The 25,027-nt window shown below is 49.2% G+C and overlaps 1 protein-coding gene across 4 annotated transcripts in view; it reads left to right on the plus strand.

The window, feature by feature from the left end:
* Positions 1–25,027, plus strand: part of Rptor (regulatory associated protein of MTOR complex 1) — a 345,487-nt gene that overhangs the window by 215,988 nt on the left and 104,472 nt on the right. For all 4 annotated transcript variants that reach the window (XM_028853561.2, XM_037201582.1, XM_028853564.2 and 1 more), the window contains 2 exons: positions 9,569–9,669; positions 10,140–10,284. In XM_028853561.2, coding sequence (XP_028709394.1) covers positions 9,569–9,669; positions 10,140–10,284 — 246 coding nt within the window. The remainder of the gene's footprint in view (positions 1–9,568; positions 9,670–10,139; positions 10,285–25,027) is intronic.

The raw sequence follows: 25,027 nt of genomic DNA on the forward strand, positions 1-25,027 counted from the left end.
TCCAAGCTCTGCTGTCAAGGGTCAGTGAAGGAGAGAACAGTCTGTGTTGTGTTGTAACACAGTGTGAGCTGTAGGTGTTTGGTGGCTAGCCACTGTCAGGTTCCCTCGCCGTCACAGATTGGTGTTGAAATCTGATGCACACGTTTCCTGCATCTGCTGAGGAGGCAGAAGGAAAGCTGTGGTTGCTAGAGTTTGATTTTCCCCCTTTGTTCTGTTAATGCCCTGTGTTGCTGTTGAATGTTCAGACAGATCTCAGGCTCCTCTGACTGACTGACCATCAGCCTGTGTTGCCCTTTTGCATGTTGCTCTGTTCAAACGAGGTTTTTGAAGATTTGTACACTTACTCTTCACTCTTGGGGCACAGCCACATCTCACTAACCTCAGCTTAGACTGACCCTTTCAAGTGAGTTCCTGCTTGATAGTTCCTTAGAGGCCTGCCTGCTGCTGCCATGCTTGTCTTTTGATTGATTGGTTAGGGGTGGGAGTGGGGAGGAGGTGTCTCTGACCTATACTAAATATGTGGCCTTCCCTTGAACAGTTTTCTCTCACCATTTTTAAGGTTTCTCATCTTAGGTTGCAATGGTTGTACCTTGATGTGTCCACATGGACGTTCTTTGTGGTCATCCTCTTTGTGTTTCTGTCGCTTCCTGGCCCGGGTGCTGTGGGCTGAATTATGTGCACTGTGATAACAGCTTTTCAGTGCTGTGTGTTTAGTGGGGGGTAGGGGGCAGTGCCAGTACAGCATTGGAAACCACAGCCCCTAAGACTGTCCATGGGTCACAATGTAAACCGCAGATTCCTGACCATTTGGCATCTGTGAGCAGCTAGAGTTGTGGAAAGGGATGATAGGGCATGTGGTTTGTGGTCTGATTTGGCTTAGGAGATTGTTAGCTGATGAAAAATATCTTTACAAGTCTCATAAACACCCATTGTCCAGCAGATTAGCTCCAGGCTTCAGGCTCTGCCCTTATAGCCCTGAATCATTAGGAGAAAATGCGTGTGCAGCCTTGTGTCCATGCTTCAGTGCAGTGCTCTTGATGGGACTCCGTGTGCATCTGTGCACATGCACACATCTGTGGACCAATGCAAGAGCTTTTACCTTACTGAAGAGCCAGCCTTTATGTACTGACCCTCATTTTCAGAATTGTTTTCAAAGGAAATTGCTGGGTTCACCTCCTGTGGTCTTTGTCAGGGAGCATTTCCAAGTAATGAATCATTTGCAGTAAGTGAACCTACAAGGTTCTCCACACAGTCACATTCACTATGGTTATTTGAAAAGTAAAGATATACCATACCATACCCTAATTGACTTAATCCATCTATGTATTTGCAAAAGAATGCAATTTTAAAGTACCTTACCTTTTTAGAAACTGCCTTTCTTTTATCAAAAAAGGAGGGACTTGATTTTTCTTTGTTATGTAGGGACTGTGTTTTTAGTGGATATCTCATTAAACATAGATAAGCAAAAAGGAATTAAAAAAACACCCATAACCCTGTCAAGATACTTGCTGTTGGTACCACGGTGTGAACTGTTTCCTGGGTCTGTGGGCATTTGTAACAAGCATGCAGCATGCCCTTACACAGTGCCTCAGTGTGGTACAGATTGTTTGCTGTTATGTGTACCGAGCCAGCCATAGGAATGTGTGCCAGCATTTCTAGTGGATTTCAGATGGTGGGACTTGTACCATTTTATTACCTTCTTCTTGTGTCCTTACTTTGTGAGTACAAGACTGTCTCTGGTGTAATGGTGCTATTTCCCTGGAAGCTGGAGTTTTGTGCTGACCATTTTGTGCACACAGAGCATTGTGATCATTCAGTAGTGATTCTGGCATTGGCCACCAAGCACACATGGGCACACGAGCATGATGCATTTGTGCCAAGCATGAAGACAGCCTGAGCAGCATCGTTGTTAAGATACAGAGGCACCCACGACATTCTGTGAACAGTGGAGAAGACAGCAGAGACTTCTGCAGGCCCTAAAGAATGGAAGGAGGTGCCAGACAAAGGTGTTTGGAGAGGTTACAAACCCAAGCTCCTTGGTAAAAGACTCTGTCCTTAAAACCAGGAAGACAGGAGGGCATTCTGGGTAGGCCTGAGTATACAGGGTGCCCAGCAGTGACAATGAGATGTTGGAATGTGAAAGGGCTAGTGGGGAGTGGAGTACTTTAGGGAAGGTTAGTGAGTTCGAACCTACACTGGTTGGTTGTCCTGTGATCATTTCTGTTGCTGTGACAAAACACCTTGACAAAAGCAACTAAAGGGCCGGGCGGTGGTGGTGGCGGCGGCGGCGGCGGCGGCGGCGGCGGCGGCGGCGGCGGCGGCGGCGGCGCACGCCTTTAATCCCAGCTCTCGGGAGGCAGAGCCAGGCGGATCTCTGTGAGTTCAAGGCCAGCCTGGGCTACAGAGCGAGTTCCAGGAAAGGTGCAAAGCTACACAGAGAAACGCTGTCTCGGAAAAAAAAAAAAAAGAAAGAAAGAAAAAAGCAACTAATGGGAGAAAGGGTTTATTTTATCTCACAGTCCAGGTTGCAGTTTCTCATCACAGGGAAGGCAGGAGGCAGGGGCCTGAAGCAGCTGGTCACATCCAGTCAAGAGCAGAGAGAACATGTGCACCTTCTCCTTTATACAGTCTGGGACCTAAATTCAGGGAGTGGCACCACCCACTTTTAGGATAAGACAGCTCCCCACAGACTTGTCCACAAGCCTACCGAATCTAGACAGTTCCTCACTACAACTCAGGTGAGACTGACTGTGTGTGGCAAGTTGACAGTTAAAGGCAGGTATCACAGGTGGTCACCTGAGGCAGGAAGGAAGCTGGGGTCTCTTTTCACCTGGCCTGGTCTCTGCAGTGAGCACTCCCTCTTGGGATGGTGCAGGCTCCTGTTCTTCCACCTTTCTCCTCGAGAAAGTGTTTCTAGGGTGCCCAGAGAAGTAAAGGCCTCACTCCAAGAGCTGAGGACCCTGAGAACACAGCTGAAGAATGGCACCTGACCTGACTCCTTCCCTGTCCCCATTCATAGCTGCCAGCTGCCATAGAGTTAGGATTCTACCCACTGGGCAGTGGGGAATCTTAGGAGTGAGTGGGAGCTGCTGCTGTTTTCGAGTTCCATGACTCAGGTTGTGGGCTGCTGAGATTATGCAGTGTGCTTAGCACTCTGCCAAAAACTATAAGGAGATTGATACATATCGAGGAAAGAAAGTCATTGCCCATAGGAATTTATTATCTAGTTACACAGAACATTAGCATAGAGAAGCAGTGGGGAATAATACAAAGAACACAGGCAAGGGCTTCGAGGAGTGCTGGAGCTTTTCAGAGGTGGATGTGTGCTATGGATCCGAAGGGCTATGCAGAGGCTGCACTAAGCTGTTATGTCCAGGGCATCTTGAGCTCCACAGAATAGATGATGGAGCTGCTTCTACACTACATAAGAATTGACCCCAGGGAAGTCAGAAACTCTGACCCAGGAAAGAACATGGGCAGCATAAGCAAACAGAGGCCAACACTGTTGTTTCCAGCACTATGCGATCTGGCATTGGACCAGTCTGAGGAAGCATGGGACCAGATTGGCAACATCAGCAGTCAACTTGGTCAGTTATTGACAGTTTTGAGGCCATGAGGGAATTTTCTGTTTGAGTGAATTGGACAGAAGTCTTTAGACCAATTTAGTCTTAGAGGCCTGGCTGCTCCTGTGAAGTGTGTCCAGCCAAAGCTGGGAGGTGCTCAGCCCACTCGTCTCCAGCCACAGGTGCTGCTGCCCTCGGAGATTTTAAGTAGAGGCACTCAAAGCCCCTACAGAAAAGACCGAGGACTTTGCAGAATTCTCAACTGACACAGGAAGAGCCCTGAGCCAGCACACTGTGAATTAGAGGGGCTTGGATGAGGACAGCCTTCCCAGCAGGTGGAAGCAGCTTGTCACAGGAACGGTGAACTGCACAGGTCTGATAAGGCTGGGGAGCGCGGGAGCAGTGAGTGGGCCCTGGAGTGGGTCCCTGCTGTAGAGAATGAAGCAGTGCTGTTGCTACGCTCCTCTTGAGCTCAGACTGTGAAGAAAGATAAGCAAAGCATGAAGAACAGCCTTCTGTGTGTGAGGCAGGAGAGTCACTGTAGGTGCTCATTGATCTGAGCAGGCTGATAGCCCCGAATGTCAAGTGAGTGTGGAGGTTTGTGAGGTTAGGGCAGCGTTCCCAAGTTCAGTCAGGATCCCAGAGAGCAGGTCAGGAAAGGGGTGCTGGGATCTGGCGTTCCGGGGGCAGAAGGGCCAGTGGGAAGGGCTATAACCAGAGATCAATGGCTTAGTCAAGGTCAGGAGCAGCAAGGGGAACTTGCTTTGCTGTTGGCTGCCCTGTGGTTTTTCCAGATTTGAAGGAAGAGGAACACTGTGGCAGCACAAAGGGAGCCCTAGGGTCATGGGGTCTTCGCTGATTTTTTTTTTTTCCAAGACCAGAAAGACTTGGGCAGCTTGCTATAAGCCCCATCTCCTACATCCCAGGTCCATTTGTTCTTGGTCCTCGGGACCTTGTAAGGCAGATGGTGGGCTAGGCTATGTCCAGTTTCTCACCACTTCTTCCCAAGGCCAAGAACACCCTCAGGACGGCCTCCAGTTCCAGTCTGTAAGTGAGAATGAAAAGAACACCTTCCTGGGAGGTAACCCATGTACAGTGGCAAACATGGCTGTAGTCCCCAGTCAGTGGTTGTGTCTAGCTAGTTGTGAAGCTTGGTATTGAAATAAACCAGACCTCAGTGAGCTCAGATAGCTGGCCCAAGACCACGGGGCAGTTACTGGCCAGATTCAAGCCTGTGTCTGTCTGTCTGACACCAGAGTTCAGGCTGGCTGCTCACCCTGCATATCCCTCAAAGTTACTCCTCACTTTGTAAAGACCTGTCATGACTGAGGCCCGATCTATGAGTGTGCTCTTCCCACAGTACAGGCTGACTTTGCACAGCCCCCGTATAAGAAACAGGCAGGAAGGGCAGATGCTAGTGAGACACAGGTTGGCAGGACACTCACAGGAATGAGCACAAAGAAGGTGGCAGTCATCCAGACGTTCAGACATTGAACACATACTTAGAAATGTTTCCTCACTAAGGTTGGAATGACCAGTGATTTAACAGGGTCTGTCAACTAGGATGACTCTGGAATAGAGTGGTGGACAGAGTCTGGATGAGTGACTGCAGAGGCAGTGATAAGGGCCATGAGGGGTATGGGGTGAGGAGAGTGACCCAAGAGGAGAATGTCAGACGGCCATTCCAGAACCAGCCCTACTCTGAGGTCATCGCGTGCATGGCAGTGGAGATACTCAAAAGTAGTCACTGTGTGGCAGTGACAGCCTGGGTGCTGAAATCAAGGAAGATGAGTCCTGACCGGAAACAGAAAGCTGCAGGGGAGCGCAGTGTCTGCAGGAAGATGGGATGAGATGGGAATAAACCTTGTGCCGACAGCAACAGCGGGAGGGAGAGCTGAGGAGGCGGCATGCCCCTGCCAAGGAGGGATCTGGCTGCCGCTGTGTCTGCTGTGCAAGTGTGACCCGTTTTATTTTAGTCCCGTGTCGCACATAAGGTTAGTTTTCGTGACTCAGAGCCGAGACACAGGATGCAGAAGTTGCCCAGCCCCTGCACAGCTGGGACTAGCGTTTGGCTTCTCACCTTCAGTCCTGTGATCTCTCTCCACATAAAGTTTGTCTTGGTTAGCACCAAGGAGTGAAGTTTTTAAGAAGCCCCTGAGCTTGTCCATAGACTTTCTAGGGCCTAGAGAAGCTTCCCAAGTGGGGTGGGGGCTCCGGCTGGGTGTTATAGCTACTTGGTTCCCTCTGGGTCCTCCGCAGCCTGTGACAGTTCAGATGGCTTCCTAGCTTCTCTGCCAGGCACAGAGACCACAGCTCTAAACAACAAGGAGGAGGATGTGGACTCACTCCACCTTTGTCATCCCAGAAGGACCTGTCTGCAAATGAGCCAGAAGGCACATCAGTGCTTCCTGCCTAGACAGCTGCTCGATAAATCAATCAATGTGAGTTGGGAAGATACCTTGCCTATATTTTCATGATGATCTCAGAGAAAACGGGGAGTTTTCAGGATGCTGTGGGATTGTAGTGCTGATGTCACACTTGAGAGTTGTTTTTGTTTTGTTTTGATAGAACTAAGCAACCAGACCCAAACACAGGCTCTGTTCTCAGTGGCTGTTCAGTGATGGAGGCTAGGGTAGAGACTATTCCTGGTAGCTTCTCTCTGCTGAGAACCCATCTTCTGTTCCCATCCCCAGAAACGGTAGCCAGGAAAACAGCTTGATCTGTGGTAGCCTCACTTGACTCAAGGCATGTAGGCTCTTACTGGTAACATCCAGGTTTAGCAACAGGCTGGGGTTAGTCTCTTTGATTCTTATAGACCCTAACCCTCCCCCAAGAGTGCTGTCCACTGCACTAGGCACCAGTCCCCCAGATGTTGTCGCCTTAGAGTTCACCTTCCTAATGCCACTCAAGGCTGAGGATAAATAAAAGAAACGGGAGTCTCAAATGTTCCCTATGGTTCAAGTGGGGTGGATTCTCATATTCTCCATGTGGATCATAGGAAGAACACCACCACCACCACCACCACCACCACCACCACCACCACCACCACCACCACCACCACCACCCCGCCACCCTCTAGCACATGGAGGTTCTTCCTGCTGCTCTCCTTGCATGTATTTTGTGTGATCTTGGCTGTGCCATGTTTGACTTGTTCCTTTTGAGATTGCCCTATTGAGATGTCCAAAAAATAACCATTAAGTGTCCAGTAGCCATTTCTCTGGTTATTCTGTAATTCACTCAGTCACTTTTCTTGTTTTGGTCATGTAGCCCATTTCTAACTTGTCACGGTTTTAATAAAATCACACTCTGCTTCAGTACATCCTGTGTCCCCTTAATAAGTTTCTGGATTAGAATTGACTAATGAGCCAAACATAGTGACGCATGCCTTTAATCCCAGCACTCAGGAGGCAGATGCAGGTGGATGTCTGTGAGTTTGAGGCCAGCCTGGTCTACAGAGTGAGTTCCAGGACAGCCAGAGCTACATAGTGAGATCCTGTCTCAGTGGGGGAGGAGGGATTGACTGCTGGCTGGGAAGCTACACACTGAGGTAGACGATAAGAATGTCTTGTTTCCAGTGTGAATGCTGTGTGTTTCCCCAAAGGTTGCCATAGTTTCTCTGAACCTTCCCTGAATGGTGTGACCCAGGGAGTTTTCTTTCAGTGTATGATTGTTGCTTAAAGTGGGGCAGGGAGTGGCCCAGCCTACCTCTTGTTGGAAGGGTTGTGTACACTATGGATGCTTGGTGGTCACCTACTCTGGTATTTGCTCATCTAAAGGGAGGCTCTCCTGGCCCTACCTGCTTATACTTAGGACTGTATGTTAAGCTAAAGGCTTAAGATTTCACTGAAAGAGAATGCTTTGGTGCTGAGCAGTCTAATCTGGGGTTGGGGCAGAGTATTCAGGTTTGCCCAAAGAGAACATCTGATCTTTCCCCCTGCTTCTTCAAAGTACTCTGTTTTTTAGTTCAGTGGCTAACCACACTGGCAGTGCCAGGACAGGGCTCACCATAACAGGAAGACCAGCCTGAGGTCAGAGGGTCTCTAAGTCCCATGGTGTCAGTCACACTGGAGGTTGAGCTCAGTAACCAGCCGTTTCTCTGCTGGAACTCTAGTAAAACCTCTGTCCCTAGGCTTGAGTGACGGCCTGGTCAGCAGTGTTCTGTGTGTGTTGTCAAATGGAGAGGGAACAGAGCTCTTTTTGTCTATTCATGGACACTGTCCTGTGGATTCGCCTTGGCTGAGGTGGCCTCTTTCTGTGTAGTACATGGTCACCTAGAGGAAACAGCTTCCAATGGGTCTTAGTGAGCTATTGAAAAATTTGGGGGGCACCGCATACTTGGACTTGGTGTTGGTAGTAGGTAGGGCAGTTGGGACAGACTACAGAAGATGGTGGTGGTTCCGTCAACAATTGCGAGAGCTTGGATAAAGAGCCTTGCTGGACATTGCTTTTGCAGTCATGAAAAAGTGTCTTCTCTTCGAAGGGTGCACCCCACACTCACCTAGCTCTGTGGGGAGAAACTCGAGGAAGAGTGGTCACCTGCTTTCCCATGATTTCTCATACTTCCCTGTCCTGTGTAGACAGCTGATGGCCATGGGTCCAGCTACCATACATACACCTCTATGTGGTGCTCTCCATGGCAAGAGACCTCATAAGGAGAATCCCACACTCAGGGTAAGGGCCAGCCAGTCTCCACACTCGGTGCTGCGGTCACCTCTGGCCCTTGGTTTCTCTTCAGTAGTAGTGTACTTTGTGGTCCCGCACATGGCCCGCACTGGGCTCCGGGACAGCATTGCAGGCATTGGAAGTACACCTGATGTGAGCAGTGCTGCTTGAAAGGATTACACTGGTTGGTTTTGGTTTTGTTTTCCTGACTTTTTTCTGTCCTATCACTAAGCCTCCTTGAAGACAAGAAGTATTTTTGTTTCTAAACCAAATGGTATTAGTGGCAGGAAAGAGCTCACTTGGCATAGTTGTGTTATGTAGCTAGCTTGGCCCCTCTCCCCTCTGTTTCTGAGTCATTGAGTTGTTCTTACTGACAGTACCGTCAAATGGGTGACTATAATGGGAATTATTAATCTGTTCCACCTTATAAATAGCAAATCACACTCTAGCTTCTAAACCAAATCACTGTGAACATTTTCCTTCTGGGAGAAAGAGTTTCTAGTCAGATATAATTAAACTTGCTACCTAGTGGGTAAAGTTAAGCTTGCTGCAGAGCAGAAAGATGCAGGACATGGCCACACCTTAGGGCTTTGAACTACTCTGGTCTCCAGTGGACTCACTCTTGTCTTAGTCACGGACCTTCTGCCCTGTCAGGATGCAGATCTCTACTCCTGGATTAGCACTCAGTACAGCTTTCCTTCACCTCCCTTTACATAGTGCATGCATCTACCCCTCTCCATGCTCTGCCTTGAGTGTCTGCAGCATCTCACTGCCTGCCTCTCCATGTATGTCCTTGTTGTTTGCTCCTCATCTGTCCTTCCCACTGAGAGGCACTCTTCATGGTAGCAGGGCCCCATCTAGGTCTGCAGGACTAATTGAATAACTACAAGGTAAGTAGGCTGTATGGGGCAGGACTTGGTCCCTCAGTACTTCTGTAGCAGCAGCTCCCAGACAGGGCTGAGGAAGAGGACTGTGAAGCTTGTGCATCCCTTGACACACGAGATGTGTGTCTCTGAGCCTAGGTGGGCTAGTGCCGCATGTGTGGAACTATTCAGCTCTCTGTTGCCAGCTGTGCTTGGTCCATACATACAAAGGCAACAAGAAAACTGCTCGTGTGTCTTCCTGGAGGGTAGAGAGAGGAGCTACTGAGGGTGAGCCTATGTAGTGTCTCATCTCCTTGAAGGAAACATGCGGGAACTCTGGAAAAGTCAGGGACTCCAGAAGTACCTCCCAGCCACAGCCCAGCCTGTCTCCCCCTCCCCATCAAGATCTGTTCCCACGTCTGACTCCCTTGCCTGTGTCAGTAACTATGGCAGCACTAATGCAAACGCCATCTTGTTTAGGATTCCTGGCCGGCTGAATGACCGGAGGACCCCTCTGGGTGAGCTGAACTGGATCTTCACAGCCATCACAGACACCATCGCCTGGAATGTGCTCCCTCGGGGTGAGAGACACCGTCATCAAACAGGATCACTGGTTCCCTCCAGAGAGGGACTGAAAATAGAAAGGAGAGCAAAAGAGTCTAAGGAGGGTTGGGTGTGGTAGTGTCAGTGCAGGGACCACGGGTCAGGTGCTTAGAACCATGTCAGCCTGCTCTCCCCTCAGTAATGCCTTCCCATCAGGCCCAGGGCTCAGCTTCTAGAGTAAGTGTTGGCGCTGTCCGTATCTGTTGAAACCAGAATTCCTACTATAAGACCTGTGTGCACTTTGTTTATAGGTTGGTTGGGGTTTGTGTATTTGTTCATATGTAGACTAATATGTGCATGTGTGTGTGTATATTACCAGTGAGTAATGTGTGTGTCAGCCTCAACTTGTCTGTAATAATTTTTGATGCAAGAAAACTTCTATGTTTGGCTTCCAGTGCTGGGCACAAATCACTGAAGATTCCTTGTTATTTTTTTTATCTGCCTTCAGATCTCTTCCAAAAGCTCTTCCGACAGGACCTGCTGGTGGCAAGTTTGTTTAGAAATTTTTTATTGGCAGAAAGAATCATGAGGTCGTATAACTGCACTCCAGTAAGCAGCCCACGACTCCCACCGACATACATGCATGCCATGTGGTAAGTGTGTCAGTCTGACAGTTCTGTTGTGCTTGGGTCCCCAGTTAAGTGCTTCCCACTGTAGTACTCTGGGCTTCTTGGAACTGTAAGTGATCTGGTCTGGTGAAGGGTGGCACCAGCCTTGGGAAAGGAAGGAATGTCTTCAGAAGGAAGGAGGCTTTGTAAGAGGACAGAGTCAGCAGACTTGGACCCATATTCCCCAGCTGGTGGAGCTCTTTTGAAAGGTTGTAAAACCATTAGGAGGTGGAGCCTTCTTAGAATAAATGGGTGTTTGGAGGCAGGCCTTGAGTTTATTTTCCTATTCAGCCCCTACTTCCTGTCCCTTCTCCGGTTCCTGACCATGGGCACAATGTAACCAGCTGCCTCACGTTCCTGGTGTCCTGCCTTCCCCACTAATATGGACACCATCCTTTCTTTTCTCCCCTCCCTACCCCTCCTCTTCCCTCCCCCTCCTCCCCCTCCCCCTTTCTTTCTTTCTCTTTCTTTTTTCTTTTCCAGACAGGGTCTCTCTGTGTAGCCGTGGCTGGGCTGTCCTGGAACTTGGTCTGTAGATAGACAATGCTATGTTCTTTCTTAATCTGTGAGCCAAAAGCCCTCTGGCCTCTTTGGAACTTGTACTGAAAAGCCCCAGATTTATTAAGTGAATACAAGATTTCTCTAAAATTTAAAGCCATGTGTGACACACGCACACTAGTCTTTATAATCACTGCTCATACTTTTCTTATTGTGGCACAGCCAATGCTAGTAGTCATAACAGTAAAAACAATATAGTGTGGGGCTGGGGAGAGTTCAGCCAGCACCGTGCAGTGTGCTTCATGGCCACCTGTAACTCCAGTTCCAAGAGAGCCGACATCCTTCTTCGGCCTCTTCTGGCACCGTACACACATGATGTGTATTATACACATGCAGACAAAGCACTCATACACATAAAATAAAATTTATTCTGAATCTGAACGTATCTGAAGACATTTGATTTCTGTATTGTCAACTTTCCATTAGTTTCTAAAAAGATTTATGTATTTTATGGATATGGGTGTTTTGTGTGTATGTCTGTTTGTACACCAGAAGAGGGCATCAGATCCCACAGGACTACAGTTATAGATGGTTATAAGCTGCCATGTGAGTACTGGGAATTAAACTCAGGACCTCTGGAAGAGTAGCAAATACTCTTAACTGCTGGGCCATCTCACCCGCTCCTAAGATTTACTTTACTTTTGTTTGGTTGGAACAGGGTTTCGTTGTATAGTCCAGGCTAGCCTTGAACTGCCTGTTTCTACTTCCTGAGTGCTGGGATTAAAGATGTGCGCCACCACACCTGGTTAATTGCCATTATTTAATAGAATAGCTGACTTAATGTGCTTATAGGGAAGAAAGTTTTACTGCGGGTTATGGTTTCAGAGCTTTCTGTCTGTGGTCTCTTGGCTGCCTTGCCTTTGGGTCTGTTTGGAGGCAGCACTTCCTGGCAAGAGCACATGCTGGAGCAAATGGTCACGATAACCTGCTGGGAAGCACAAAGGGGAGGGGAATGCAAGGGCATGGATCCCAGTATCCCCTTCCCGGGCATGCCCATTGCTCAAGCTTCTTCATCTGGGCACCACCTCCCAGTAGTGCTGTGGGTCCTTTGTGGGTATTCCACATCCAACTGGCAGCACTCTTCCACACAATTGGAGGCTTGTGGACTCCAAAATGAACTAACAACAACAACAACAAAGAAGTCTTCATTCACATTAGTAAGAGAGAGCTGTTGTTGATGTATCCAACAGTCTTATTAAATAAGAAACACAGAAACAATGTAAAAGAGAAAGCCGAGAGGTCAGAGCTCAGAGCTAAAATCTCACCCTTCCGCCTGCCGTGTCCCAGCTTCCCGAAAGAGGGCTACTTCCTGTCTGTACGTCTTTTTTATAGTATTATTGTTCTGCCTTCTCATTGGTTGTAAACCCAAACATGTGACTGCCTCGTCACTGTCTGAATGTACAGCCCCCTAGGTCTTAAAGGCATATGTCTCCAATGCTGGCTGTATCCCCGAACACACAGAGATCTATGGGATTAAAGGCGTGTGCCACCACCGCCACACTCTGTCTATGGCTCTAATAGCTCTGACCCCCGGGCAACTTTATTTATTAACATACAATCAAAATCACATTTCAGTACAATTAGAATACCACCACAAGCTGTTTAACCCTGAAGACCTTTGTTGCAAAGTCAGGTTTTTTTAATAGACACATAGCAACTTTCACCCACCACTAGGAACCCAGAGAAGCAAGGTGTTTGTAAACTCACTACCTCTTACCCACTTTAAACCAGAAACTAAATACTCTTATTTATTAGAGAGAAACCAAAATGAGTAGTGTCCAGCCCTCATATGTAAACAACAGAAGTTAAAATGCACAGTCTGCATTCTTTTAAAGCATGGATAGTATAAAATTGGAGTCGAGAATGGAGGTCACTGCTAGGAAGAAGTACTGTCCATCAGAGTGCAGAGGGTGCACCCAGCTAGTTCATTTCCCATTATGCTGTGCACCTTGGAGCAGAGGAGAGAGCACTCTCTGAGAAGTCTATGAAATGTGTAAATAACCCTTTGGGGAGTAGATACAGTGAGCATTTGGGAGAGAACACATCCTCAGAAAACCTTGCCTTCCTTACATCTTATTTCCTCTGAGCCAGAATTTCTGTAAAAACTTTATTATAAGAAAGAAAGCCAAGTTTGTGTTGCATGCTTTTAATCCCAGCACTCAGGAGGCAGAGGCAGGTGGATCTCTGTGAGTTTGAGGCCAGCCTGGTCTACAGAGCAAGTTCCCAGGCTGCTAAGACTACCCAAAGAAACCCTGTCTCAAAAAACAAAACAAACAAAAAGAAACCAAAGGGAGGGCTGGGGAGATGGCTCAGTGATGAAGGTGCTTGCCAGGCAAGAAGCCAGAATGCCAAGTGGGTAAGGTGACTCGCCGAAAATTTCAATCTTTAAAGGTGGAGGCATCAACCAGTCCCTATTAGAGACCTCTGGGTTTGATTGAGAGACCTTGTTCCAGAGAATAATGTGAAAGAGTACTCAGGGAAGATCCCTGGTTCTGACCGCAAACCTTCACCAGTCACACTGAGTGTGAGTGAGTATGCACGGGGACACACACATAAACACACACACAAGGCGGGGGGGGGGGGGGGGGACCAAAGGGAAGGGAGCAGACAGAGCAGGATAGAGCGAGCTCCTCACAGCAGTTTTCTCAACACTGGCCACCCACCACCCTGGGGAGTGAACTTTACAGATAGGATGAGAGGCAGGGATGGGAGTCATTTGAGAAGGGGCCCTGGGAACCACAACTGTCTCCATACAGCTGGGCAAGGACACCTTTATCCTATGGAACCTCAGCCTTGGTATGCAGGGCACTTCTTGGGTAAAAACTCACTGAAAATACCCTGGCCCTTCCAGCACCCATCTTAGCAAGTTCCTGTAGATGAGAAGATATGGTTCAATTTTTCCCCCACAGGGTTAGCATGCTGGCTTCACATAGCTTGTTTCATGCAGTGGAACAACATCCCATGGCTCATGCCACAGCAACACCTGCTCCTAAGCCAAGGAGAAGATGCTCTTCTCTGTGGTGGGACCTCAGGGAACCATCAAGGGAAAAGAGGAAGGAGTCAAGTACCTCCTTCCACCAACCCCCAGCCGGATTGTGTTCTCACCGTGGTTGGTGGAAGTCGAGATAGAGCTGGTGAGGAGAGATGTGGGTTCTGTGATAGAGTGGGTATGTGGTCCCGCCAGCTGAGAATCCTGAAGCTGCCTTCTCACAGAGTAGTGGCCAGTGCCACATTGTACTTGGTGGGTCCTCTTCCCTGATCCAAACTCACGCTGTGAGCATAGGCCATTGATAGGACCATGAAGAAGCAGCTTAATCAATCATGCAACCTCATTGTAAAGAGTAAAGTGTGGAGAATTCATAGCAAACTGGGATGTCCTTTACGAATAGGGAGTTCAAAGGACCGAGGAACGGATGTGCTGAGACAGAGATCTGCAGTGAAAGGAAGTGTTCCGTCTCAATCCATACAGGGCTCCCAGGCCTCTGCTGAAGGGTGTGCTGTAGTGAGAGAGAGGCTGCCTCTCCAAGCATCTCTGCACAGAAGGATGGGGGTCAGAAAAGAGCTGAATAAGTCCTCATGGCCTACAGTTGCACAGTGGCGCTGCCACACTTGCTTACTAAAAGCATCCCATATCACTATATCCAAATTCTGGGGACAGGTCCTCCAGACTCAAGCCCACTGTGAACTAGAGAGCCCAACATCCTCTTAGGAGGCCTCACATGGCCTTCATGCAGCTCTATAGCAAGGGAACGGAGGTTCCAGCCAGATGGGCATATAGCCCTGTCATTGGCAGCTGACCCTATTTTTCTGGTCAGATGATACAGCTCCTGCCACACCCAGGGTGGTTCAGGTCATGGTAGTGGGAAGGGACTTCAGGACTCGCATTCGAGTCTCTGAACTATAAGGAGTATCTTACAAGAGTGAAACACGTCCTAACTGTTGAAGGCTCACAGCTGGAGGCTGTGGGTGTCTGAGTGCAGTGGGAAGGACGGAAGGAAGCAGCACATAGCATGGCTGCCTGCTGAGGCCACCAGAGGAGACAGTGTGCCAACCCCAGAACCCATGTGCCAGTTCCTTTTTCCCATTTTTCAGCCAGCTCCACACTCTTGACAGATAAGAGCCCAACATTCTTCCTTCCTGTGGGATGTTGGAGGTGACCATGAGTTGACGATACCTGTTCTGGAAACTGGTCAGTCGTCTTGGTGTTTCCTCCCCTTAATGCCCAGCACCAGAACCACTGACTTGGGGCCTCACCCTTGACTGTACCATTGCTGGATTCGGTCCCTGACTGACCCCTGCCCAACCAGTTTGCTCCTGCTCAGTGTCTCACTGCCGTCTTCCACTTGACCTTGTAACTTCCTGCAGCTCCTGTGCCCCACCCCCTCTGCTCCCTGCCGTCCTCACCTTTCTCTGCCCAGTCCACTTTGTCCTGCAGCTAGCTATGATCCACCCAGGTCTAAGAAGACACAGAGTGTGACTGAAGGCCGGTAGTGTCTGTTCAAGCATTCCTGTCAAAACTGCAAGTGGAGGCTACCCCACCCTGTTCAGTGGGTGAAGGAGCCTGTCTGTTGTGTGGTTATACAAAGCATATGTTAAACAACACAGTAAATGACACTGCATGTGTCCACAGCACAGCTGCTCTCCATGCCACAGTCTTTGTCATACCCAGAAAAAGACTGAAGAGAGTCACAGCAGGCTTCAGACAGGACAGCAGTAACACCTCTCAAAAACTGTGGAGGTTCTTTGAAATTAAAAGCCTCTTTGGAGAGTTCCCATTCCTTTGAAACAGTAAGTTCTGTTTTTTGGGTTTTTTTTTTTGTTTTGTTTTGTTTTGGTTTTTTTTTTTTTTTTTTTTTTTTTTTTGGTTTTTCGAGACAGGGTTTCTCTGTGTAGCTTTGCACCTTTCCTGGGACTCACTTGGTAGCCCAGGCTGGCCTCGAACTCACAGAGATCCGCCTGGCTCTGCCTCCCGAGTGCTGGGATTAAAGGCGTGCGCCACCACCGCCCGGCGGTTTTTTTTTTTTTTATTGAATCATTATAGTTAAGGCATTATTTGTCATAAAATAAAACTTAGAAACAAATGTAAGAACTAATTGGGCATTTCTTTGCATGATAAAAGCATAACTAGCAAATTCCCTAAGGTTAGTACCTGGACTTGATCTCATGTGATATTTTTCAAATGATGTGGAAAGGGCTCATTAAAATCCCAAGTTGGCTGTTAATTCTTGTCCATTAGACAAAGTTCTGTGCATGGCACTGCACAGTCAGCGAAGCACCCAACCATAGAGGGGATTTCACCGTGAGAGTATTGCACATCCACTGTACTCCTTGCAGTGGGCTGGGTACACCCTGTAGGAGTGTGAAGCAGTCAATAGCAAGGCAGGGTGAGAAACGGTGAAACACTAAGGACCCGAGACTGTGGTGCTCCCCGTCTTCATGGCACTTGACCTCTGCAAGAAAAGCCTAGCCCTCTGCCCAGCAAAATGACAGCAATAGGGAGGCCCATCCAGAAGGAAAGTTGTGGGACAAGGTCTGTCGGCTTCCTGAGCTACTCCAGGCTGGGCATCAGCTGTAGGAAGTAGACTGGGTGCTCCGTTCTCATTCTTCCTCAGCCCATGCGTGGCTGAGCCATTTCCTGCCCTGTAGATGCTTCCAGACCCCAGGCCAAGGTGGTGAGGACCGTGGTCCTGCTTCCCCTTCCCTTCTGGTCCTGCTGTTCTGCTAAAGATGCTGAGATGCCGGCTTCTGTTTTCTGTTGCTTAAGGCAGGAACTGCAGAGATCAAAACTCTGGGAGGCTGGAGCCTGCTGCAGAGATCACTCACTGTTCAGTATCTGATCAATTGGGCCAGTCTAGCTCAGGCTCCCCAAAAGATGAACTAAGGAAAACTCATCTGAGTTTCTGGGGCTCAGAGGAAGTAGCTGGGTCAGAGGGAGCTGGGGAATCAGGAGGGAGTTCCCCACAGAAAGCATACCTGCCACACTTGGGGTCTGCAGTGAGGCAAGGAGCCAGGGCAGAACTATTGGGAACTCAGAGATGTACTAGGCAGTGATGATGAGGGTCCAGAGCGCTGACTGGTCTTGGTAACCGAGTGTATTGTAGCTGCTGGCATCTTAGGGGAAGTAAGTGAAGAGCTGGAACCTGAGTCTAGTGTCAGGAGAGACTTAGGACGCTGGTTTGAGAGCTAGCATTCAAGGGAGAAAATGGCTGCTATTGATTTATTTAGCACCTGTAGTCTTCTTCCTACAGTCGAGCATACATGGTCTCACTGATCCTCACCACACGTCTGACATGCACCTTGTTTTAACTTTGCATTGAAGAGGCTGAGAGTCCAACAGTATGTGACTTGTCCAAAGGCACACAGTACCTGCTGGCTGAATAACAAAGTGATTCTCACCAGGCCTCAGCCTCCCCAGGACCAGCAGTGCTCAGTTCTGCTGGGAGGTAGGTTGGCTGCCAGAGAAGAGGATCTCAGAAAGTAGACAGTGGCTTCATGGAGAATTGATCGGGGTGGGGGCTTATTAAGAGAAATGGTACCTGGCCCAGGGCTGCAAGTACCACCAGTGGATGCAGACACTAGGCTCTTTCTATAATGTTTTAACTCTTCATTTGGAGGCAGGGAAGATAAAGTACAGCTTTTCAAGGAGCATGCAGTGGTGAAGAACACTGATGCCCAGGACTCCCCGCAAACTCATCTGAGCAAAATTGTGTCTCAGCACCCCATTTAATTCTCCAGTTTACTCAAGTGCCTGTGTATCTTACATATGGATACTGGGTGCAATTGCCATTTGACTGACCCGTTTGAGCTGGGACCCCACAGCAGTAAATCTGCCATGGAACTTGGAAGGGAGGAGAGAGGAAGAGGGTGACTGACCACTTGAAGCCTGAGGGCCCAGCAGTCTGGAGCATAGGTGTAATACACCTTTCCAATGGAGTAAGTGCACAGCCATGGCCAGAAGGACTGTGGACTGTAGGCATGGCAAGAGCAGGTCCTGTGGCCAAGTCCCAGCCAGTAGCCCCAAAGTAAATCAACCCCACTACAGAAACCAGTCAGACCATCAAGAATCAGTGTTTTCATGTATCATTGCCTGTGTTTTGTTTTGTGTTTTAATGTTGAAATCTGATGTGCAGTATTTGTGAAAACATTTTGAGATCTAAACTAGCCATAGACTACATGTAGCTCCACAGTACTGCCTGTCAGAAATGCCAGGCACAGGCTTCAGGTGCCCTTGACCTCAGCATAATAGCCATGCCTGGACATGAAGTAGCTGTGTGCAGTGACTCTGACCAGCTCCCTTTCTCCTGAGCCCATGCAGTCTGGACAGCATCTAGAGGTCCTCTCTGATTTGCAATCTTTTGCCTGACATCATCGCTCCTGTCTCTATGCTGAGAAGTACCAAATAAGTGAATTTGAAAGGGTTCTTGTTACAGAAGCCAGTGAGACGTGACTTGAGAGAGGAGAATTGCATGCCTCTGACATGTTCTCTGGGGAGGATTTTCAGTAAAGGCAGAGCTAGCACGAGTAGAGTTGGAAAATAAACACTAGTCAATCCCATTCTGTGCTGGAAATTGCATGGTGAAGCCACTTCAACCAGTGGCCAGAGAAGAGATGGGCTCAGACTCCGGAAGGGACTGCATGGAGCTGGGGCTGCCTTTGACTGACTGGGCCAGCACAGCAAAGATGGGGCCAGGTTTAGCAGCCTCCTGGGTTCCTAGAGGCACAGCAGCTTCCAGAGCCGGAGGGATGAGCCTGACCTCAGCAGAGAGCTGTCTCACTAGTCTCTGCTTGACCCCAGTGCCCCTCCCGTCTCTCCCAGAGGTCTCCCTGCCACCAAAACGCTTGAGAAACTATGTCACCTAGTAAGCCCAACCTTCAGAATAGCTAGTTGAATGGTTAGGCATCCTCTTCCCCAGGCCTTCTATCTGAGTGCTGTTCTCTCTCTCTCTCTCTCTCTTTTTTTTTTCCAAACCTGCATTGGTGTTTTGACTGCATGTATGTCTGTGTGCAGGTGTCAGGTCCCCTGGAATAGGAGTTACAGATAGTTGTGAGACACTGTGTGGGTGCTGAGAATTGAACCCGGCTTCTCTGGAAGAGCAGTCAGTGCTTTTAACCTCCAAGCCATCTCTCCAGCCCCCTAAGTGCTGTTCTAACAGTAAAATTTAGTCTTCTTGCCTGCTGCCTCCTGGGCCCAGGGTGGCCCAGGGACATGACTGACCTACCTCACGTATCTCTGGCCTGAGAAGGTGGGGAGTGCCTATTACCTCCTTCCTGGGCCTTGGACATCTTATTTGTATGTCCCAGAGATGAGCCTCTGCACTGATTCACCCCAGTCTGTCTGTGCCGGGAGGGCTTCTCAGCATTGTCACGAAGAAACACTGGTACTTGAAGCATCCGCTGGTGGGTCTGTCATTCCAGAGTCTCCCTGTGCACACAGCTGCAATGTCCGCATACCACATAGTCCTTACCAAGGAATCTCCCTAGAGTCTGAACTGAAGGAGTCTAGTAGTCTGAACACTAAGAGAATTTTCTGGAAGACTGGAAAACCCTATAATAGCATGGCACAGTTGGGCTCGGGGTTGTATGAACGTCATCCCACCCAAGCTGTAGATTGACATGTGAGGTCTTGAGGCACAAGCACCCTCCCCAAGGAACAGGTTGTCTCTGTGCTCAGCTTTATTTGGACTAAACTGAATGAGAAGCCGGGCCAGATAGACATGGTCCCAAATAGACAAGGAAGAAGGGAACCACTCCATCTCATCAGTGACCTTTGTTTCTGTGAGTCATTCACAGCATAGTTTATGCCCAGAGAAGAGAAGGACTCTGACCCCTGGCATGTGCACATTTTCCTGCAGATCCAGAATGCACAGCAGAGCCACCTTTGAGAGACCATCTTGGTCAGTGGAAACATTCTGCCAGATGCTTCACCCTCCTTGAGAAGGAGTTGGGTGTCCAAGCTCCAGAATCCAGCAGCTTTACACACTGGCCTTTCCCTCCTCTCTAGTTTTAGCACAGGCTAAATGGTTTCCAAACCTTCCCCTCCTGTGGACCCACCCTCTCCATACCTCTCCCCAACTCCAGGGCCACATTCCAGGGCTTAGGAAGGTCCTGTGGAACAGGCATGTCACCACCTCTGCCCTTTTGTGACATCTGGCCCTCTTTGAGACTGGTCTTGCAGACCTATCCTCATTGGTCTGTCCTAACCCAAATCCTGCCCCTTGAAGGAGGTGAGGAAAAGAGGTGGAGAGCCACACCCACCTCTAAAACTCTGTAGCTATATCTGAGGGCCAGGCCACTGCAGAGTTGAGCTTATTCCAGGCCTTGGCTGGGCCTCACCACTGAAGGATGACTGGTGGGCTCTCAGCTTTGCCATCTGCCACCCCAGGTGATGAAACTCTTCCCATGGTGCTCAGGGTTTGTGTTCCCTCATAAATAGATGGCGGCACACATATCCCCAGGGAATTCATGGGGAAGGTAGGCAGGAAAGAGCCTTTGGAATAAATAATTTAAAATCCGGTTATTATATCCTTGAGTGGTGATGGAGAGGCTGTGTTTCTAGTGAGGGGAAAGGGAACAAAGCCTAACAAAAACTGGGGTTAAAGCATAAGTAATGTACATTTACACTCTGCTTCAGGCGGGGGAAGCAGATGATGAAATACTCAGAGCCCGTTTCCTGTTTAATTTTTGATGCAAAGCCATCAGGGAGTCGTTCTCCTTCACTCTCAATTTCAGGGGTCCTGAAACCTTGCATTTCTCTGCGGTAATAACCTGTGCTTTCTGCTCTGATTGATCAGTGCAGATGGAGCCCACACTGGCTCAGAAGGCTTTCCTCCAGCCCACTACCTGGGCGCTTGCCATCCTAGGCCAGTTTCCTGAAAACCCAGGCTCTTCCTGGTGGTGACTCAACCAGCAGCTTAGAAAGTCCCCCACTCCTTGCTGTGTGTGTGGAGGGGGGGAGCCCAATTTGGATCAGCTGGGCTCATCCTAGTACCCCTTCTGCCTGCTCCAAATTACCTCAGTTCTGCCTCTTCTTTAGAGTCTACAGAGCCTCCCTGTGGGAGGCCAGTGTGGACACTTCCCAACCTCTGCTCCTTCCCCAGGTGACACACAGAGAGCTGGTGTGCCCTGGTGACACACAGAGAAAAGAGCTGGTGTGCCCTGGTGACACACAGAGAGCTCATGTGTCTGGGTGCTACATGGAGAACTGGTGTGCCCTGGGGATACACGGAGAGGAGAGCTGGTGTGCCCTAGTGACACACAGAGAGCCGGTGTGCACTATTGACACACAGAGAGCTGGTGTGCCCTAGTGACACACGGAGAACCAGTGTGCAGCACCACAGCTGTTGTCACAGGGTTTTATCGACTGCTTTTTCACTTGTCCGTAGCTGAGAATCCCAAATTAAGCCTGCAAGTTTGGCTGAATGTTATCTGAGGAAATGCAGCCAGCTTTAATCAGTTGGTGCTTGTGCTCATCAGAGGACAGAGGATGAGATTGTTACATAATTTTACAGTTTGATGGGAAATGCTGAAGTCATCTGGTCTGGCCCAGAGAGGGTGCCCAGGTCACCCATCAGACTCTGTACTTGTGAAAATGCCTCTCTCCATTCCATCTCAGCCCAGGGAGCTGGCACAGGACTGAGGTACCTATGTTCCAGGAACTATCATGGAGCTTGTCTGCCAGTGGCCTTGGGTGTTCTCAACCAGGCTTTCTTCTCTTTGGTATCTCAAACAGGCCTTTTCTTCTCTTGTCTCCCTCACGGCTGCTCTGAGCTGTCTCTTTGCCCTAAGACACAGCTCCCTTTGTTGGCTCTGTCTCGCTCCATTAGTCCCCACCAAGCCTTCCACACAGGAAAACAAGACCAGGAGCTGGTTTTCTGGTGAAGGAACTGTGTAGTGGGTTCAGCTCTCCAGAGGTGGGAGCTGTGGGGCCACAGACCAGCAGAGGTGGTCACGCCAAACAGGGCCCGAGTGTGTGTGGGTTAGAATGTGTTTGCCTCAAGACTGATGGCACAGTGCGGGTGTCAGCTTAGGCACAAACCCATGAATGTATGTGTTTTACCTTTCTGCTTAGTTCCAGAAGTATCCATGCCAGGCTCCAGCTGGTCACATCAGCCAGCTACCACACACACATTGCCCACCTCCCAGCTCTACTTCCCCTTTCTTCTAACTCCTGAAATTGAAACTTTCCATTTGATTAAATTCAAGGCATTTTTATAGAATTTAATTGTAATAATTGACTTTGCTTCTGTCTCAACAAAGAGTAGATGTCTCCCCAATGCTGCCGAACACTCGCTTGCCTTCGGTCGGGGGTTTATTGAGCATATGGGAACTATTTATTGCCCAAAGTTGGAGCCACTTCTGATTATCTCCTGATTGCCTCTTAATTTCATCAGCAGGGAAGGGCTGCATGGGAGTGAGGTTTGTGGGCAGGAGGGACAGTGTGTACAGAGGGGGGGTTCAATATGGGAGGATGGAATGTAAAAGGAGTAACTCTTTCATCTTAAATCTATCCTCTCCTTCTGAATTTTAAATGTCTCCATTCTTGTCTTGGTTCTTTATTAAGACATAGAGAAAATGTGCCCCTTTACCTACCAGCATGCAGTCTCATTAGTCTACATAAAATAACAAGGATCTTCAAGTCTCCCAGGAAATTACAAGGAGAAGAGATTGCTATTCCAGAAACAAAATCTGCCTTACTGATCATCACTGTTTTACAGAGATATATTTCTCAAAGTCAGGGGAAGGGGTAGTAAAGGTAGAGAACTCAGCATATGTGGCTGTGCACAGTCTTCCAGCTTGGAGCATGTCAAGTGTTGTGATTTCTGACTGGCCCTCACCCTGTCTGCAGCTCAGCCAAGGCCTCTTCCTTATCTCAGGGTCCTATAGGGACCCCATGAGGAAGATGTCACCATTTTTTTACTTCATGGATAGTGAATCTGGTTCCTGGAGAAACAAGCCCATCCAAGTAGAACTATAGACCCAGACCACTCTGTGGGCCCCTCTCTTCAGGTGGGGATCAAGGAGAGCAGGGTTGAAGCCAGGCCTGTGGTACATTCTCACCCCCATTGTCTTTAACCCGACTCAGCTCTGGGCAAAGATTGCTTTCATTCTTCTCTGACTCGGAATGTGCATGTTAAAGACCTGCATTTGAGGTGCCCACAAGCGGTCTGGCACCATCAGGCTTTGCTCCCTTCTAATGGTGGGACACAGCAGGAACCTTGGAATGTTGTTGACCTCTGCAAAGGCAGGCAAAAGGAGGGTGATGAGAGTTGTGGCTGTTAGTGTGGCACTCTTGGAGAGGGGCCCAGAGAGGGTCTGGGATTGTGAGAGGATGCCTAGTAAGACTGTGGGTAAGCTTGGGATTTGAGGAACTGGCTGGAAAGGGTTAGGTTTATTTCAGACATGGCTACTGATCCAGTGATGGTATCAGCGTCAGGAGTCACCAAGAAGATAAGTTTGTTTTGAGTGACACTTGAGGGTGTCATTGAGGGAGAATGAAGAGTACTATGCTTGGATGCACATCCAGGGAAGACAACAAACTGAGAGAGAAGCATCCTAGACCTGGGGAGACAGCCACCTGAGGTGCTAGAAAGTGGAAGACCAGGGAGCACTTCTTATGGTCCCAGAGGACACTTAGAAGAGACAGCATTTTCTGTTGCACACAGGACAAGACATTGTGACAGGGAAGCAATTTCCAAAGTTGCATGTGCAGCCATTCTGGGCTGCTTGCACGATGTAGGCAGTGGTACTATTGCTAGGAAGTGTGGCCATCTGCACCAGGGAATGATTAAGTAAGGGACTCCTGGGGCTCCACTGGGGCCCCTTTGAATGTGACTACTATGAATTGAAGAGCCTCTCAGCTGATTCCTGGTCTGGCTAGGCTGCCCTGCGGTCTTACCCCAGTACAAGCCCATTCTGAAATCCTTGGGTCCACATACACCCCACTGTGATCACAGGACTCACAGGATCTGCGCTTGTCATCCCTAGTCATGACATACTTGACTCCCTTTGTCCACCCTACTCAGACCTCCAGCCCCCAGTTGCCAGCCACTGTTCCTCTCCATTTCCCACGTGGCTGGCTGTTGCTGATAGATGGAAAACAACTCTCTGTTAGGTGTTTGCTCACAGGGATGACAAAAAGTAACCAGTACCTCAGTAAAGAGGAAAGGACAGCATATTAGGTCTCCTGGGCCCCACAGGTCCCTCAGCTCCCTGGAGCTGTGTGGGAGGCCACTCCACCAGAGGGCGGTCCACCTACACTGGGGCCTGTGCTACAATACACACTCTAGGACCTTCCTACGTGACCAAGGGCCCGCACTACTCTGAGCACCATCAGAAAGACAGGGTGTGTAGTAACCGAGTAACTCAGGAACATAATCAGGACCATGCCAGTGAGTGTTCATCTGTTTTCTTGGCCCTGCACTCATGGCCAAACTGTGCTGTTGGGCTTTCCTCTAAGTCTGAAAGTGTCAAAGTTAAAAATGTTATAAGAAATCAATAAAATTATACTCAGTTACATACCCAGGCCAAGGTAAAGCCTGCCTTTGGACTCTCTAGCTTGTGTAGCCCCAGTTCACAGCACTCCTGTCCTGTGCTGCTCTCTTAGTCCTCCAAAAGTATGGGGGGAGGGGCACCTGGCAAAGAGCCTTATGTAAGTGCAGCCAGCCTGCTCCCAGACACTGAGTCCCTGTGTCCCCCCATTATGTAAGAGGATGTGTTTATGAAGCTGCATATGTCTGAGCCCCAGAGTTCCCAGAGAAAAGTCCAAGGGCTGTCTTGAAGCTAGAGCAGGGAGTGGGCATCCCCCTGGGGGGTCTCAGACAGGGCTCTCAGCTGAGCACAAGACGTGTTGTCAAGGAGAGTGCTGAGTAGTGAGTACCCAGTGCCATGAGAGGCTGAGAATGGCCAAGCCTGCCTGCCAAAGGTCTGCCCCCTTTCAGTTTAGGGCTGCCAACACAGCCCTAGCCTTCTGGGCCCAGGCCACTCTAGCCATGCAGACAAGAGAATGAGGGATCCTGACCTTCCTAGCAGTACAGGGGATGGGGCATGTTGACCCCACCTGGCCTTCCAGGGCAGACGGTCCACAGCGAGGCCACCTACTCCAGCCCTGCTGATTGGGCTTTTTCTAGCAAAGTGCCTTTCTCTGCCCATGCCATCCTATCAGCTACCATAG

Source organism: Peromyscus leucopus, chromosome 8b, assembly GCF_004664715.2.
Source record: "Peromyscus leucopus breed LL Stock chromosome 8b, UCI_PerLeu_2.1, whole genome shotgun sequence".
Taxonomy (NCBI): Eukaryota; Metazoa; Chordata; class Mammalia; order Rodentia; family Cricetidae; genus Peromyscus; species Peromyscus leucopus.